Source organism: Oncorhynchus mykiss, chromosome 23 (genome assembly GCF_057628025.1).
Source record: "Oncorhynchus mykiss isolate SJ-2025 chromosome 23, ASM5762802v1, whole genome shotgun sequence".
NCBI classification, from domain to species: domain Eukaryota; kingdom Metazoa; phylum Chordata; class Actinopteri; order Salmoniformes; family Salmonidae; genus Oncorhynchus; species Oncorhynchus mykiss.
The window spans coordinates 41,118,111-41,135,723 of NC_143044.1; the positions used below are offsets into that span (position 1 = coordinate 41,118,111).

At 42.5% G+C, this 17,613-nt stretch overlaps 1 protein-coding gene across 2 annotated transcripts in view; it reads right to left on the reverse strand.

Moving 5' to 3' along the window:
• The window catches only part of LOC110503027 (kinesin-like protein KIF19), a 76,325-nt gene that overhangs the window by 34,049 nt on the left and 24,663 nt on the right, over positions 1–17,613 (reverse strand). For both annotated transcript variants that reach the window (XM_036960747.2, XM_036960746.2), the window contains exons 3-4: positions 6,928–7,126; positions 4,078–4,214 (exon numbers count right to left, since the gene is read on the reverse strand). In XM_036960747.2, the coding sequence (XP_036816642.2) occupies positions 4,078–4,214; positions 6,928–7,126 (336 nt within the window). The remainder of the gene's footprint in view (positions 1–4,077; positions 4,215–6,927; positions 7,127–17,613) is intronic.

The window sequence follows — 17,613 nt, forward strand, 5'->3', positions numbered from 1 at the left end:
GAGTAATAATAGCTTCTATAATATCTTGTAGTAGAACAGTTTCTAGAATAATAGCTTGTAGTAGAACAGCTTGTAGTGGAATACCTTGTAGAATAATAGCTTATATAATACCTTATAGAATAGCTTGTAGTAGAATAGCTTGTAGAATAACTTCTAGAAGAATAGCTTGTAGAATGGCTTGCAGAATAACTAGTAGAATAATAGGTTGTAGAATAACAGCTTGTAGAATAACTAGTAGAATAATAGGTTGTAGAATAACAGCTTGTAGAATAACTAGTAGAAGAATAGGTTGTAGAATAGCTTGTAGAAAATAGTGTAGAAGAATAGCTTGTAGAATAATAGCTTGTAGAATAGCTTGTAGAAAAACGCGTAGAAGAATAGCTTGTAGAAACGGTTGTAGAAGAATAGCTTGAAGAAGAATAGTTTGTAGAATAATAGCTTGTAGAATAATAGCTTATATAATACCTTATAGAATAGCTTGTAGAATAACAGCTTGTAGAATAATAGCTTATATAATAGCTTGCACTAAAATAGCTTGTAGTAGAATAGCTTATATAATACCTAATATAATAGCTTGTAATAAAATAGCTTGTCGTAGAATAGCTTGTCGTAGAATAGCTTGTAGAATAGCTTGTAGTATAATAGCTTGTAGTAGAATAGCTTGTCGTAGAATAGCTTATAGAATAGCTTGTAGAAGAATCGTTTGTAGAAGAATAGCTTGTAAAATAATAGCTTATAGAATAGCTTTTAGAAAAATAGTTTGCAGAAGAATAGCTTATAGAATAGCTTACAGAATAGCTTGTAGAATAATAGTTTGTAGAATAGCTTGTATAATAGCTTACAGAATAGCTTGTAGTAGAACAGCTTGTAGAATAATAGCTCATAGAATAGCTTGTAGAATTGCATGTAGAGTAATAGCTTATAGAATAGCTTGTAGAAGAATAGCTTATAGAATAGCTTACAGAATAGCTTGTAGATAAATAAATTATAGAATAGCTTGTAGAATAATAGCTTACAGAATAGCTTGTAGAAATAATAGCTTTATAATAGCTTATAGAATAGCTTGTAGTAGAATAGCTTGTAGAACAATAGCTCATAGAATATCTTGTAGAATAGCTTGTAAAATAATAGCTTATAGAATAGCTTGTAGTAGAATAGCTTGTAGAATAATAGCATTTTAGAAGAATACCTTGTAGATAATAGCTTACAGAATAGATTATAGAATAGCTTGTAGTTGAATCATAAGATAGCAAGTGTCAAACTTCAAATCAATGGCATTATGTCATTTCTATGTCTTATGCATTCTGTAATCAATGTTAATTTCTTCCAAACACAAGGACACTGGCTGTCGCTCATCCTACTCTAGAAATATTTCTCTGCTTGACGTCTTTGGCTGATTGAGCGTTCTTTCCATTTTTGGTCTTTTTAATAAAGAGCTGTCTATCATATGTCTTTTTCTGTCTTTCTGCCTAAATGAAGACAGGATGAACAACTTAGAGTGAATCTCTGCATGCGTCACTGTTTGCTTAGAAGGAACACAATTATGTTATCAACCATAATCATGAAGATTGCTACCATCGCATCACTACTTGTCAAGGTTTCTTTGATTGTTCTTGGAAAGAAATTGGGAATTAATCATAAAAAATAAGCACAATGTTAAGCTAAGCTTGCCGACAAAATGAACCACTTTCAAATACTGACAAAATAGTGCAAATCAATCTGAATTAAAGAGATTGGGAGTCAATGTGATATGTGGTACAATAATGGATGCTGTTGTAATCTGTTTTGAGGCTCTCTCAAACAGATGGACATCCTTTTTAGGTTCCAATATCAAGGGCTTTGACAATGTGCATATATACATATATACAGTGGGGGAAAAAAGTATTTAGTCAGCCACCAATTGTGCAAGTTCTCCCACTTAAAAAGATGAGAGGGGCCTGTAATTTTCATCATAGGTACACTTCAACTATGACAGACAAAATGAGAAAAAAAATCCAGAAAATCACATTGTAGGATTCTTTATGAATTTATTTGCAAATTATGGTGGAAAATACATATTTGGTCACCTACAAACAAGCAAGATTTCTGGCTCTCACAGACCTGTAACTTCTTCTTTAAGAGGCTCCTCTGTCCTCCACTCATTACCTGTATTAATGGCACCTGTTTGAACTTGTTATCAGTATAAAATACACCTGTCCACAACCTCAAATAGTCACACTCCAAACTCCACTATGGCCAAGACCAAAGAGCTGTCAAAGGACACCAGAAACAAAATTGTAGACCTGCACCAGGCTGGGAAGACTGAATCTGCAATAGGTAAGCAGCTTGGTTTGAAGAAATCAACTGTGGGAGCAATTATTAGGAAATGGAAGACATACAAGACCACTGATAATCTCCCTCGATCTGGGGCTCCATGCAAGATCTCACCCCGTGGGGTCAAAATGATTACAAGAACGGTGAGCAAAAATCCCAGGACCACACAGGGGGACCTAGTGAATGACCTGCAGAGAGCTGGGACCAAAGTAACAAAGCCTACCATCAGTAACACACTACGCCGCCAGGGACTCAAATCCTGCAGTGCCAGACGTGTCCCCCTGCTTAAGCCAGTACATGTCCAGGCCCATCTGAAGTTTGCTAGAGAGCATTTGGATGATCCAGAAGAAGATTGGGAGAATGTCATATGGTCAGATGAAACCAAAATATAACTTTTTGGTAAAACTCAACTCGTCGTGTTTGGAGGACAAAGAATGCTGAGTTGCATCCAAAGAACACCATACCTACTGTGAAGCATGGGGGTGGAAACATCATGCTTTGGGGCTGTTTTTCTGCAACGGGACCAGGACGACTGATCCGTGTAAAGGAAAGATTGAATGGGGGCATGTATCGTGAGATTTTGAGTGAAAACCTCCTTACATCATTAAGGGCATTGAAGATGAAACGTGGTTGGGTCTTTCAGCATGACAATGATCCCAAACACACCGCCCGGGCCACGAAGGAGTGGCTTCGTAAGAAGCATTTCAAGGTCCTGGAGTGGCCTAGCCAGTCTCCAGATCTCAACCAGATAGAAAATCTTTGGAGGGAGTTGAAAGTCTGTGTTGGACTCTGTCATTGCCAACAAAGGGTATATAACAAAGTATTGAGATAAACTTTTGTTATTGACCAAATACTTATTTTCCACCATAATTTGCAAATAAATTCATTAAAAATCCTACAATGTGATTTTCTGGATTTTTTCCCCTCATTTTGTCTTCATAGTTCATAGTTGAAGTGTACCTTTTTAAGTGGGAGAACTTGCACAATTGGTGGCTGACTAAATACTTTTTTGCCCCACTATATATATGTATATATATATATATATATATATATATATATATATATATATATATGGCTCTGTTGGTAGTTTGTAGCATAACAATCAGTGTCAATATCTGACTAGTCCACACAGGCCCACAGACACAGACACACAGGCGCACAGGCACACAGGCATGGACCGACCACTATCTTTTATCAGAACTTTATTATCCAATCACACAGCCACACAGATAATCTCTCAGCCAACGAGACGCAGGAAACCACTCTACAAACAAGTCTATCATTGTCTATTTCCCAGCAAACACAGCCACTATTGACCTCAGTCAGTCGTTATATTGTTTTAGTCTTATCAGAAGCGGTTGTCATAGTTTGTTGACACTTTCATCTACATGACTATCACCCTGAACCATTGAATAAAGAGAAACACAGTGGTTCTAAGTTAGTAAACTATATGGTGACTACATCACTGTTGGTGACCTAAGCGCTGAACTGAAAGCCTTCTGGGTCATATATATATATATATATATATATATATATATAAACTCCCAGTAATATATTGGGTAAATCACCAACGTTTAGGCATCACTGTACCTTCTTCGTTAGACATGTTGACAGGGTGTTCCAAAGAGAAACAAACACAGACACAGGTTGTGTCCCAAAATAGCACCCTATTCCCTATATAGTGTACTACTTTTGAAATGTAGTACACTATATAGGAAATAGGGTTCAACCTGGGATGCAAACAGAGACCGTATGTATTCTCACCTCCAGGTATGACATGAAGATGTTGTACTGCATGTCATCGCTGGTCTCCTCAATGGCTTTGAACAGGTCATTTAGAGTGTGTACGTAGATCCCCGGGTCTCTGTCCGTCCCTAACATAGTGAAGGTCTTCCCACAACCTACACACACACACACACACACACACACACACACACACACACACAGTTTTCAGTTTGAGTTGGAGAATAATAGTGTCAATACCAAACAACAGCATTGAAGAGCATTGAATGGCACTGAACGGCAATGAACGGCATTGAAGAGCATTGAAGGGAATTGAAGAGCATTGAAGGGAATTGAAGAGCATTGAAGGGAATTGAAGAGCATTGAAGGGAATTGAAGAGCATTGAAGGGAATTGAAGAGCATTGAAGGGAATTGAAGAGCATTGAAGGGAATTGAACGGCATTGAAGAGCACTGAAGAGTTTTGAAGACTATTGAACAACATTTAATGAAATTGAAGGGCATTGAACGGCATTAAAGGGAATTGCACGGCATTGATTGGCATTGAACGTCATTGAAGGGCATTGAAGGGCATTGAACGTCATTGAAGGGCATTGAACGTCATTGAAGGGCATTGAACGTCATTGAAGGGCATTGAATGGCATTGAAACGCATTGGACGGCATTGAAGAGCATTGCACAGCACTGAACAGCATTGAACAGTCTTACACAGTATTGAAGAGAAAAGTGCAGTTGCAAAAAACCATCAAGCGCTATGATGAAACTGACTCTCATGAGGACCGCCACAGGAAAGGGAGACACAGAGTTACCTTTGCTGCAGAGGATAAGTTCATTAGAGCTACCAGCCCCAGAAATTGCAGCCCAAATAAATGCTTCACAAAGTTCAAGTAACAGACATCTCAACATCAACTATTCAGAGGAGACTGCGTGAATCAGGCCTTCATGGTCAAATTGCTGCAAAGAAACCACTACTAAAGGACACCAATAATAAGAAGAGACTTTCTTGGGCCAAGAAACCCAAGCAATGGACAATAGACTGGCGGAAATCTGTCCTTTGGTCTGATGAGTCCAAATGTGAGATTTTTGATTCCAACCGCCGTGTCTTTGTGAGACGTAGAGTAGGTGAACGGATGATCTCTGCATGCGTGGTTCCCACCGTGAAGCATGGAGGAGGTGTGATGGTGTGGGGGTGCTTTTCTGGTGACACTGCTTGTGATGTATTTAGAATTCAAGGCACACTTAACCAGCATGGCTACGACAGCATTCTGCAGTGATACACCATCCCATCTGGTTTGCGCTTAGTGGGACTATCATTTGTTTTTCAACAGGACAATGACCCAACACACCTCCAGGCTGTGTAAGGGCTATTTCACCAAGAAGGAGAGTGATGGAGTGCTGCATCAGATGACCTGGCCTTCACAATCACCCGACCTCAACCCAAATGAGATGGTTTGGGATGAGTTGGACTGCAGAGTGAAGGAAAAGCAGCCAACAAGTATCAGCATATGTGGGAATTCCTTCAAGACTGTTGGAAAAGCATTCCAGGTGAAGTTGGTTGAGAGAATGTCAAGAGAGTGCAAAGCTGTAATCAAGGCAAAGGGTGGCTACTTTGAAGAATCTCAAATATAAAATATACTTTGATTTGTTTAACACTTTTTTAGTTACTACATGATTGCATGTATTATTTCATAATTTGTATGTATTCATTATTATTCTAAAATGTAGAAAATAGTAAAAATAAAGAAAAACCCTTGAACAAGTAGGTGTCCAAACTTTTGACTGGTACTATATATTTTCCATAACCAAACAGCATATTCAGCTGTTTGAAGCTGGCGTACAAAACAGAAAGTAAAAGACGCACAAACAAAACTTCAGAATGGGAAGCAAAGAAATAGCACACATAGAACAGATCTTCCGATTCTTGAGAATCGAGAATTATATGAGAATTTGGTTGGGTGGCCCAAATTGTTGCATATTGTTGCTTTAAGTTCAGTTCATTTATTTGGCCTTGTACAGGAATTTGTCACGCATTCAGTAGCTGGATGTGTGCACACGACTTTTAAACTCAATATTAAAAGGCCTTCTTGTTGAAAGCTTAACCCCAGTCGACCTTTATTTCCTGATACCATGCCTGTTTTGGTCGAGGAGGACAGGTCACAACAGGTCTTAATTCAGTTTTGGACAACAAGGCTCTGACACACTGAGTTTAATTAGTTTAATTCAAGCAGAGATTAAGAACAGTGAGTCTACAGGGAAAGACAGACAGGAGGAAGAAAGGAGGGAGGGAAGGAGGAAGGGATGGAGGAGAAGATGTCTGACGGTCTGTCTGAGCCCTGCATCTCAGCAGTCTGGTGCAACCTATGACATCATTTCCTGTCTTCCCATTAAAAGCAAAATGAGAGAAAGCACACAACACCTATTCCCAGTTCCCATGGTAACATATCAGACTAATTAGAATCTAGAACCACCACATTAATCAAACAGTGGAAAAGGAAGATTGTACTACATGATTATGAGTTTGAATTTACCGCTGAAATTAGATAAATACATAACAAGAGATGACCATGGATTAAAAGGCATGTGGTCAGGATCATCAACCCCCAGGCTGGTTATTTCCTGGGTATTGTTCTCCTCTGCCGCCCATTGTTTGGTCGATAGAGCCTTAGTTCTCCCCTGGTGCCCAGTGGGTGGTAAATAGAGGCTTAGTTCTCCCCTGCCGCCCAGTGGGTGGTAGATAGAGGCTTAGACCAGCCCTGGTGCCCAGTGGGTGGTAAATAAAGGCTTAGACCAGTCCTGAGGACAACACACACAGGGACAGAGGACACACACACACACCCGCAATTAGAATAGAGGATAGGGCAGCTATGACAAACCTGTGGGTCCGTAGGCAAAAACAGTGGCGTTGTAGCCGGATATGAGGCCTTCGATCAGGCCCTTGGTCGTGGCTCTGTACACCTCTTCCTGGTTGGCTGAGCAGTCAAATGCAACGTCGAACATATAGGTCTTCTCCCGGGAACGGTTAGCACGCAGGATATTATCTGGATCCTCCATGGGGTTCATCAGAACAACCATCTATAGCAGGGAGGGGGGAGGAGGAGGGGGGAGGAAGGAAGGAAGGAAGAAGGGAGAGGAGGTGGGAGGGAGATGGAGGGATGGGGGAGAATGGATGGAGGAGGGAGAGGGAGAAGGGTGGAAAGGGAGGGAGGGAGGAGGGAGGGGAGGGGTAGGTAGCGAGGGGGAGAGGGGAGAAGGGAGGAGGCAAGAGGAGAAGGCAGGGAGCAGGAGGAGGAGGAGGGAGAGAGGGAGCAAGGGAGAAGGGGGACAAGGGAGGAAGGGGAGTGTGGAGGAGGGATGGAGGGGGAAGGGAGGAGGGAGGGGCAGAGAAGGATGAAAAGAGAGAGAAAGGGACATTTGAATGATTAGTCATCACACTAGAGAAACATCATTGCATGACATATAATATAATAATTTTTGTTTTAAAATACACATTCGAAGGTCAAATCATCTGAATGAATCTGTCAATAGAGAATGACTGCTATTACCCCAGAGGCCCACTACACTCCTCATTCACTCCTGCTGCCATCTGCCACAGTATGACTGTCTGCACCGTAATGGCTGACAGTTACCCAGCTCTGTGCAGGTAATTCAAGTGGTGAAGAGAAACTGATGGGCACAGCAGCAGCTAGAGGAGGGGTCTGAAGATTTAAACAGGGCCTTTAATCCATCTGTAGCTGGAGACACAAAGGGCCCAGGGGCCCTCCTGTTGGGTTGAGCCCTGAGTGCCACAGTGCCCCTCCACACACACACTGCATCCCAATTCCCTCTATTCTCTAGTGCACTCATATGACCCTGGTCTAAAGAAGTGCACTACAGTATATATGGTGTTGGAGCACATTTGGGTGTACACTCCAGACCACCAAGGGTAGATAAATGGTGAACACATCAGGGGATCTACAAACACACGTATGCTGTTTGAAAGTATAGTGTATGTGTGCATGGTGGAAGAACTCACGGTTCTAACCACAATCAAACCAATGCAAGAAACACCAAACAAGATACAAAGGATTGCTACGTCAACTCTTCAGATCAGTATTCATTCATTCAAGGTAACCACTATTGCTAAGTTTGAGGTGTCTAATTGCTACCATCCACTCACCTAGTGACATTGGCTACTTAAAAATCTAAGATTTCAGAATCCATCCACAGGGGCACATCACAGAAGCACATCACAGGGGCACATCACAGAAGCACATCACAGGGACACAGCACAGTGGCACATCATTGGGGCACATCACAGAAGCACATCACAGGGACACAGCACAGTGGCACATCATTGGGGCAAATCACAGAAGCACATCACAGGGACACAGCACAGTGGCACATCATTGGGGCAAATCACAGAAGCACATCACACGGACACAGCACAGTGGCACATCATTGGGGCAAATCACAGGGGCAAATTACAGGGGCACCGCACAGTGGCACATCAAAAGGGGCACAGCACAGTGGCATGGTGTCAGAATGTAACGGCTGTAATAATGAAGAGAACTCATTCCATTACAGCCAGGGGAAACACTTAGACAGGATTGTGAACATTATTCACTTCACTAAGGTGTCGTCTGGGAGACCTAGCCAGCTCCCCAGACCTTTGTTCGCCAGCAGAGGAGTGAGTCAAAGCTCAGGAGTCAGTTGGACACTGTGGTGAATATTAAAACATTGTCTCTTGAACGTCGCTCTCTTTTTTTGAGTAGACTTCAGGGCTACTGGATTTTGTAGTGGGCGTGCATTCAGGTTTGAAATGGTCTGTTTTGTTCATGTCCCGCTCTGAGGGGCTGGAGACAGCCTTCAGGTTCAGGACAGTGTGTGTATGTTGTGTGTGTGTGTCTGTCTCTCTGTGTGTGTGTGTGTCTGAATGGTCTGGATCTGGTCTAGTATCCACAGCACAGCCCTGTTTGATAACTCCTCAGTAATGGAGCCTCTCACTTTGAAGCCTCTTGGTTTAAATTCAAGAGGAGAAATCTGACTTTTATAAGCATACAATTACAGAGACAGAACAAAACACACACCCAGCTGTAATCAGCAAACAGAGGAGAGGATTGAGGTAAGGGGGGGGGGCTAGAGGAGAAGGAGAGAGGGAGAGAGAGGAGAGAGGCCGGGAAGAGAGGAGAAAGAGAGAGGGAGAGTTGTTTATTTCACTTTTGTATATTATCAACCTCACTTGCTTTGGCAATGTTAACACATGTTTCCCATGCCAATAAAGCCCCTTGAATTGAATTGAGAGGCAAGAGAGGGGGGAAAGAGAGAGAGCAGAAAGAGAGAGGGAAGAGAGGAGAAGGGAGAATGAGGGACAGTCAGCTGCCTCAGAGAAGAGCCGGTAATCAGATGTATTTGGGCTGGTGACACCGTAGCAGCTTCCTTTCCCTTCTATCTCTCTATATCTCCCTCTCTCCTTCCTACTCTTCCCCCAGCAGCACACTTTCCTGCAGCACACTTTCCTGACGTCCTCTCTATGATCACATTTCTCAGGAAACACAGTATTGTAAACCTTCTCTCTAGCCAGGGTCAGGGATACTGAGTAACTTACAGACAGTCAGTCTGGTGTTCTCACCAACAACGTGACAAAACTAAGAAATATTGTGTGTGTAGGGTGGATATGACAGAAGGGATAGAGAGATGGCTCTGGCTTTGATGAACTTCAACCTGACTATCTGTCTGAGAGCCCTGCTCTACTCTACTCTGGTGAGGTCAGAGGTCAGAAAGGCTGGCAGCCACTTACTACAGTAGATGACAGGCACGGCTGTGTCCATGTGTCCCTGTGTCCGTGTGTGTTTCAGTAGGCATCAGTGAGCATATACAGTCCATTAAGAAAGTATTCAGACCCCTTGACTTTTTCCACATTTTGTTACATTACAGCCTTATTCTAAAATTGATTTAATTGAATAAAAAATGTTCCTCATCCAACTATACAGTTGTTAAAATGGCGCAGAAGAGGATGCTGAAGTTTTACATGCCCATAATCAATTATGCTATTTTGTTCATTTTTTTGCGTTGTTTGTAACTTGTTTATTAACTTATTTTGTACATAATGTTGCTGCTACCGTCTCTTATGACCGAAAATAACTTCTGGACATCAGAACTGGGATTACTCACCATGGACTGGAAGAAGCTTTTTCCTTTAACGAGTGACGAGAAAGATATACTGCTCTCCCGTGAACAGGCCCAGATCCTTGTCATTTGTGTGAAGAAATGCCGAATGACGGCACGGACAATATCGAGCTGGAGGGATTTTCAATGCACCGGCAGAACAGAGAAGCTACATCTGGTAAGATGAGGCGTGGGGATGTGTGTCTTTTTGTCAATAACAGCTGGTATGCAATGTCTAATACTAAAGAAGTCTTGAGGTACTGCTCGCATGAGGTAGAGTACCTTATGATAAGCTGTAGACCACACTATCTACCAAGAGAGTTCTCATCTATATTATTCGTAGCCATCTATTTACCACCACAGACCGATGCTGGCACTAAGACCGCACTCAACAAACTCTATAGTGCCATAACATAAGCAAATAAGAAAATGCTCATCTAGAAGCGGTGCTCTTAGTGGCCAGGGACTTTAATATAGGCAAACTTAAATCAGTTTTACCAAATTTTTATCAACATGTCACATGTGCAACCAGAGGGAAAAAAACTCTAGACCACCTTTTCTCCACACACAGAGACGTATACAAAGCTCTACCCTGCCCTCCATTTGGCAAAACCGACCATAATTCAATCCTCCAGATTCCTGCTTACAAGAAAAAACTAAAGCAGGAAGAACCAGTGACTCGCTCAATACGTAAGTGGTTGGATGGTGCGGATGCTACACTACAGGACTGTTTTGCTAGCACAGCCTGGAATATGTTCTGGGATTCATCCAATGGCATTGAGGAGTATACCACCTATGTCACCGACTTCATCAGTAAGTGCATCGATGACCTCCCCCCCACAGTGACCGTACGTGCATATCCCAACCAGAAGTCAACATCCGCATTGGGCTCAAGGCTAGAGCTGCCACTTTCAAGAAGTGGGACACTAATCCGAACGCCTATAAGAAATCCTGCTATGCCCTCAGACACTGAAGAATGCACAAGAGCACCACGTGTTCTGGATGACTGCAAGATAACGCTCTCGGTAGTCGATGTGAGCAAGATCTTTTAACAGGTAAACATTCACACAGCCGCTGCCAGATGGATTACCAGGACGTGTACTCAAAGCATGCGTGAACCAACTGACAAGTGTCTTCACAGAGATTTTCAACCTCTCCCTGACATAGTCTGTAATACCAACATGTTTCAAGCAGACCACCATAGTCCCTGTGCCCAAGGAAGCGAAGGTAACCTGCCTAAATGATTACCACCCTCGGTAGCCATGAAGTCGGTAGCCATGAGGTGCTTTGAAAGGTTCGTCATGGCTCACATCAACCCACTCCACACCCACACCCAATCACACCCACTCCAATTCTTATACCGCCCCAACAGATTCACAGATGATGCAATCTCAACAGCACTCCAAACTACCCTTTCCCACCTAGACAAAAGGAACACCTATGTGAGAATTATGTTCATTGACCACAGCTCAGCGTTCAATAACATAGTGCCCACGAAGCTCCTCAATAAGCTAAGGACCCTGGGACTAAACACCTCCCTCTGCAACTGGATCCTGGACTTTGACGGGCCACCCCCAGGTGGCAAGGGTAGGCAACAACACATCTGCCACGCTGATCCTCAACACTGGGGCCCCTCAGGGGTGTGTACTTAGTTTCCTCCTGTACTCCCTGTTCACCCACAACTGAGTGGCCAAACACGACTCCAACACCATCGATAAGTTTGCTGATGACACAACAGTGGTTGGCCTGATCACCGACAACAACGAGACAGCCTATAGGAGGAGGTCAGAGAACTGGCAGTGTGGTGCCATGACAACAACCTCTCCCTCAATGTGAGCAAGACAAAGGAGCTGATTGTGGACTACAGAAAAAGGTGGCCGAACATGCCCCATAAGGGATACAAATTGTAGTCCTGCACAAGGCTGTGATGGGCTACAGGACAATAGACAAGCAGCTTGGTGAGAAGGCAACAACTGTTGGTGCAATTATTAGAAAATGGAAGAAGTTCAAGAATCAGGTCAATCACCCTCAGTCTGGGGCTCCATGGAAGATCTCACCTCGTGGGGCATCAATGATCATGAGGAAGGTGAGGGATCAGTCAAGAACTACACGGCAGCACCTGGTCACTGACCTGAAGAGAGCTGGGACCACAGTCTCAAAGAAAACCATTAGTAACACACTACGCCGTCATGGATTAAAATCCTGCAGCGCACGCAATGTCCCCCTGCTCAAGCCAGTGCATGTCCAGGCCCGACTGAAGTTTGCCAATGACCATCTGGATGATCCAGAGGAGGAATGGGAGAAGGTCATGTGGTCTGATGAGACAAAAATAGAGCTTTTTGGTCTAAACTCCACTCGCCGTGTTTGGAGGAAGAAGAAGGATGAGTACAACCCCAAGAACACCATCCCACCCGTGAAGCATGGAGGTGGAAACATCATTCATTGGGGATGTTTTTCTGCAAAGGGGACAGGACGACAGAACCGTAATGAGGGGAGGATGGATGGGGCCATGTATCGCAAGATCTTGGCCAACAACCTCCTTCCCTCAGTAAGAGCATTGAAGATGGGTCTTCCAGCATGACAACGACCCGAAACACACAGCCAGGGCAACTAAGGAGTGGCTCCGTAAGAAGCATCCCAAGGTCCTGGAGTGGCCTAGCCAGTCTCCAGACCTGAACCCAATAGAAAATCTTTGGAGGGAGCTGAAAGTCCATATTGCCCAGGGACAGCCCCGAAACCTGAAGGATCTGGATAAGGTCTGTATGGAGGAGTGGGCCAAAATCCCTGCTGCTGTGTGTGCAAACCTGGTCAAGAACTCCTGGAAACTTATGATATCTGTAATTGCAAACAAAGGTTTATGTACCAAATATTAAGTTCTGCTTTTCTGGTGTATCAAATACTTATGTCATGCAATAAAATGCAAATAAATTACTTAAAAATCATACAATGTGATTTTCTGGATTTTTGGATTCCGTCTCTCACAGTTGAAGTGTACCTATGATACAAATTACAGACCTCTGCATGCTTTGTAAGTAGGAAAACCTGCAAAATCGGCAGTGTTTCAAATACTTGTTCTCCCCACTGTACCCTGACTCTGCGTGCAATGAACGCAAAAGAAGTGGCACAATTTCCCTAGTTTAATATTGCCCGCTAACATGAATTTATTTTAACTAAATATGCAGGTTTAAAAACATATACTTCTGTGTATTGATTTTAAGAAAGGCATTGATGTTATGGTTAGGTACATTCATGCAACGATTGTGCTATTTTCGCAAACGTGCTTTTGTTAAATCATCCCCCGTTTGGCGAAGTTGGCTGTCTTTGTTAGGAAGAAATAGTCTTCACACAGTTCGGAACTGCTGCATATACCCTGACTCTGTTGCACAGAATGCAAGAGAAGTGACACAATTTCCCTAGTTAAAAGAAATTCATGTTAGCAGGCAATATTAACTAAATATTCAGGTTTAAAAATATATACTTGTGTATTGATTTTAAGAAAGGCGTTGATGTTTACGGTTAGGAAAACATTGGTGCAACGACAGTGCATTTCTTCACGAATGCGCTTGTTAAATCACCCATTTGGCGAAGTAGGCTGTGATTTAATAATAAATTAACAGGCACTGCATCGATTATATGCAACGCGGGACAAGCTAGATAAACTAGTAATATCATCTACCATGTGTAGTTAACTAGTGATTATGTTTAGATTGATTGTTTTTTATAAGATACGTTTAATGCTAGGTAATCTTGGCTCCTTGATGCACTCGCATAACAGGTAGTCAGTCTGCCACGCAGTCTCCTCGTGGAGTGCAACGTAATCAGCAATGACCGGTGTCCAAAAATACAGATTACCGATTGTTATGAAAACTTGATATCGGCCCTAATTAATCGGCCATTCCGATTAATCGGTCAACCTCTAATACATAGTCACGTCACCCCTACCTACATGTACAAATTACCTCTAACCTCTACCCCCGCACACTGACTCGGTACCAGTACCCTCTGTATATAGCCTCATTATTGTTATGGAATTGTGTTTCTTTTTATTATTATTTTATAGTTTATTTGGTAAATATTTTCTTTAACTCTTCTTGAACTGCACTATTGGTTAAGGGCTTGTAAGTAAGCATTTCACAGTAAGGTCTACACTTATTGTATTTCGGTGCATGTGACAAATAAAGTTTGATATGATTAGATTTGATAATACCCCATAATGAAAAAGCAAACTTAGGTTTTTAACATTTTTTGCAAACTCACAAAAATAAAAAAAATACTGAGATACCTTATTTACATAATTATTTAGACACTTTGCTATGAGACTTGAAACTGAGCTCAGGTGCATCCTGTTTCCGTTGATCATCCTTGAGATGTTTCTAGAACTTGATTAGAGTCTACCCATGGCAAATTCAATTGATTGGACATGATCTGGAAAGGCACACACCTGTCTATGTAAGGTCCCACAGTTGACAGTGCATGTCAAAGCAAAAAGCAAGCCATGAGGTCAAAGGAATTGTCCGTAGAGCTCAGAGACAGGATTGTGTCGAGGCACAGATCTGGGGAAGAGTACCAAAAAATGTCTGCAGCATTGAAGGTCCCCATGAACACAGTGGCTTCCACCATCCTTAATTTGTATTTTTTATTTAACCTTTATTTAACTAGGCAAGTCAGTTAAGAACAAATTCTTATTTACAATGACAGCCTACCAGGGAACTGCCTCGTTCAGGGGCAGAACGACAGGTTTTTACCTTGTCAGCTTGGGGATTCTTAAATGGAAGAAGTTTGGAACCACCAAGACTCTTCCTAGAGCTAGCCACCCGGCCAAACTCTGCAATCGGGGGAGAAGGACCTTGGTCAGACCATAAGAAAGAAGATTCTCTGGTCTGATGAAACCAAGACTGAACTCTTTGGCCTGAATGCCAAGCGTCGTGTCTGTAGGAAACCTAGCACCATCTCTATGTGAAGAATGGTGGTGGCAGCATCATGCTGTGGGGATGTTTTTCAGCAGCAGGGACTGGGATACTTGTCAGGATCTAATAAATTATGAACGGCGCAACGCACATAGAGATCCTTGATGAAAACCTGCTCCAGAGCATTCAGGACCTAAGACTGGGGCGAAGGTTCACTTTCCAACAGGACAACAACCCTAAGCACACTGCCAACACAATCCGGGAGTGGCTTAGGGACAAGTCTCTGAATGTAGTTGAGTGGCCCAGCCAGAGCCCAGGCATGAACCCGATCGAGCATCTATGAAAATAACTGTGCAGGGACACTCCACATCCAACTTGACAGAGCTTGAGAGGATTTGCAGAGAAGAATGGGAGAAACTCCCCAGATACCGGTGTGCCAACCTTGTAGCATCATACCCAAGAAGACACTTGACTGTAAACACTGCCAAAGGTGCTTCAACAAAGTACTGACTAAAGGGTCTGAATAATTAAAGTAGCAATCAAAAGTTTGGACACACCTAGTCATTCAGGGTTTTTCTTTATTTTTACCATTTTCTAAAATTTAGGATAAAATATATAAAAACTATGAAAGTAATCATGTAGTAAACAAAAAAAGTGTTAAACAAACCAAAATAAAGATTATTCAAAGTAGCCATCCTATGCCATGATGACAGCTCTGCACACTCTTGTAATTCTCTCCACCAGCTTCACCTGGAATGATTATCCAAAAGTCCTGAAGGAGATCACACATATGCTGCTTTTCCTTCACTCAGTGGTCTATCTCATCCCATACTACCTGAATTGGGTTGAGGTCAGTGATTGTGGAGGCCAGGTCATCTAATGCAGCAATCCATCACTCTCCGTCTTGGTCAAATAGCCCTTATACAGCCTGGAGGTGTTTTGGGTCATTGTCCTGTTGAAAAACAAATTATAGTCCCACTAATCGCAAACCTGACGGGATGGTGTATCGCTACAGAATGCTGTCGTAGCCATGCTGGTTAAGTGAGCCTTGCATTCTAAATACATGACCAACAGTGTCACCAGCAAAGCACGGCACCACATCACACCTCTTCCCCCATGCTTCACGTTGGGAACCACACATGCGGAGATCATCCATTTACCTACTCTGCGTCTCACAAAGACACGGCGGTTGGAACCAAAAACTTCAAATTTGGACTCATCAGACCGAAGGATTTCCACTGGTCTAATGTCCATTGGTTGTGTCTCTTGGCCCAAGCAAGTCTCTTTTTATTATTGGTGTCCTTTAGTAGTGCTTTCTTGCATGAAGGCCTGATTCACACAGTCTCCTCAGTTGATGTTGTGATGTGACTGTTACTTGGACTCTGTGAAGCATTTACTTGGGCTGCAATTTCTGAGGCTGGTAACTCTAATGAACGTATCCTCTGCAGCAGACGTAACTCTGTGTCTTCCTTTTCTGTGGCGATCCTCATGAGAGCCAGTTTCATCATAGCGCTCGATGGTTTTTGCGACTACACTTGAAGAAACTTTCAAAGTTCTTGAAAATGTCCGTATTGACTGTCCTTCATGTCTTAAAGTAATAATGAGCTGTTCTTTCCATAACTTGGTATTTTACCAAACAGGGATATCTTCTGTATACCACCCCTAACTTGTCACAACACAACTGATCGGCTCAAATGCATTGGCTCAAAGGAAAGACATTCCACAAATGAACGTTTAACAAGGAACACCTGTTAAGTGAAATGAATTCCAGGTGACCTCATGAAGCTGGTTGAGAGAATGGCATGAGTGTGCAAAGCTGTCATCAAGGCAAAGAGTGGCTACTTTGAAGAATCTCAAATCTCAAATATATCTTGATTTGTTTAACACTTTGTTGGTTGCTACATGTGTTATTTCATAGTTTTGATGTCTTCATTATTATTCTACATTGTAGAAAAGATGAAAAAAAAACAACTTGAATGAGTAGGTGTGTCCAAATTTTGACTGGTACCGTATGCAAGTGTAATATTTCAGTTTTAGATTTTTAATACATTTGCTAACATTTGTAAAAGCCTGTTTTTGCTTTGTCATTATGGGGAATTGTGTGTAGATTGATGAGGGGGAATAAATATTTAATCAAATTTTGAATAATGCAGTAACCTAACAAAATTTGGAAAAAGTCAAGGGGTCTTCATACTTTCCGAATGCACTGTCGTCTGTTCAAGATAGGTTATTGTGTGCATTCAAGGATGTTTTTACAGGAGAGTGTGTTTAGTACAGTAGCACGTGTGTGCCTATACTAAGGAACACCCTTGAGGGCCAATCAAGATGATTTCACACCTCTCGCATCTGTTGCCTGTGTTCCTTAGGTTAACCAGTGGTTACCCAGTTACCCCACCTCACCCGGTAACGTAGGACTGCTGCTGGCAGGGCATGGCATCTTCTGTAGGGTAAGGCAGCTGATACGGAGACCTGTAGCATGGTGCCAGCGGGCATAGATGCATGGGAAAC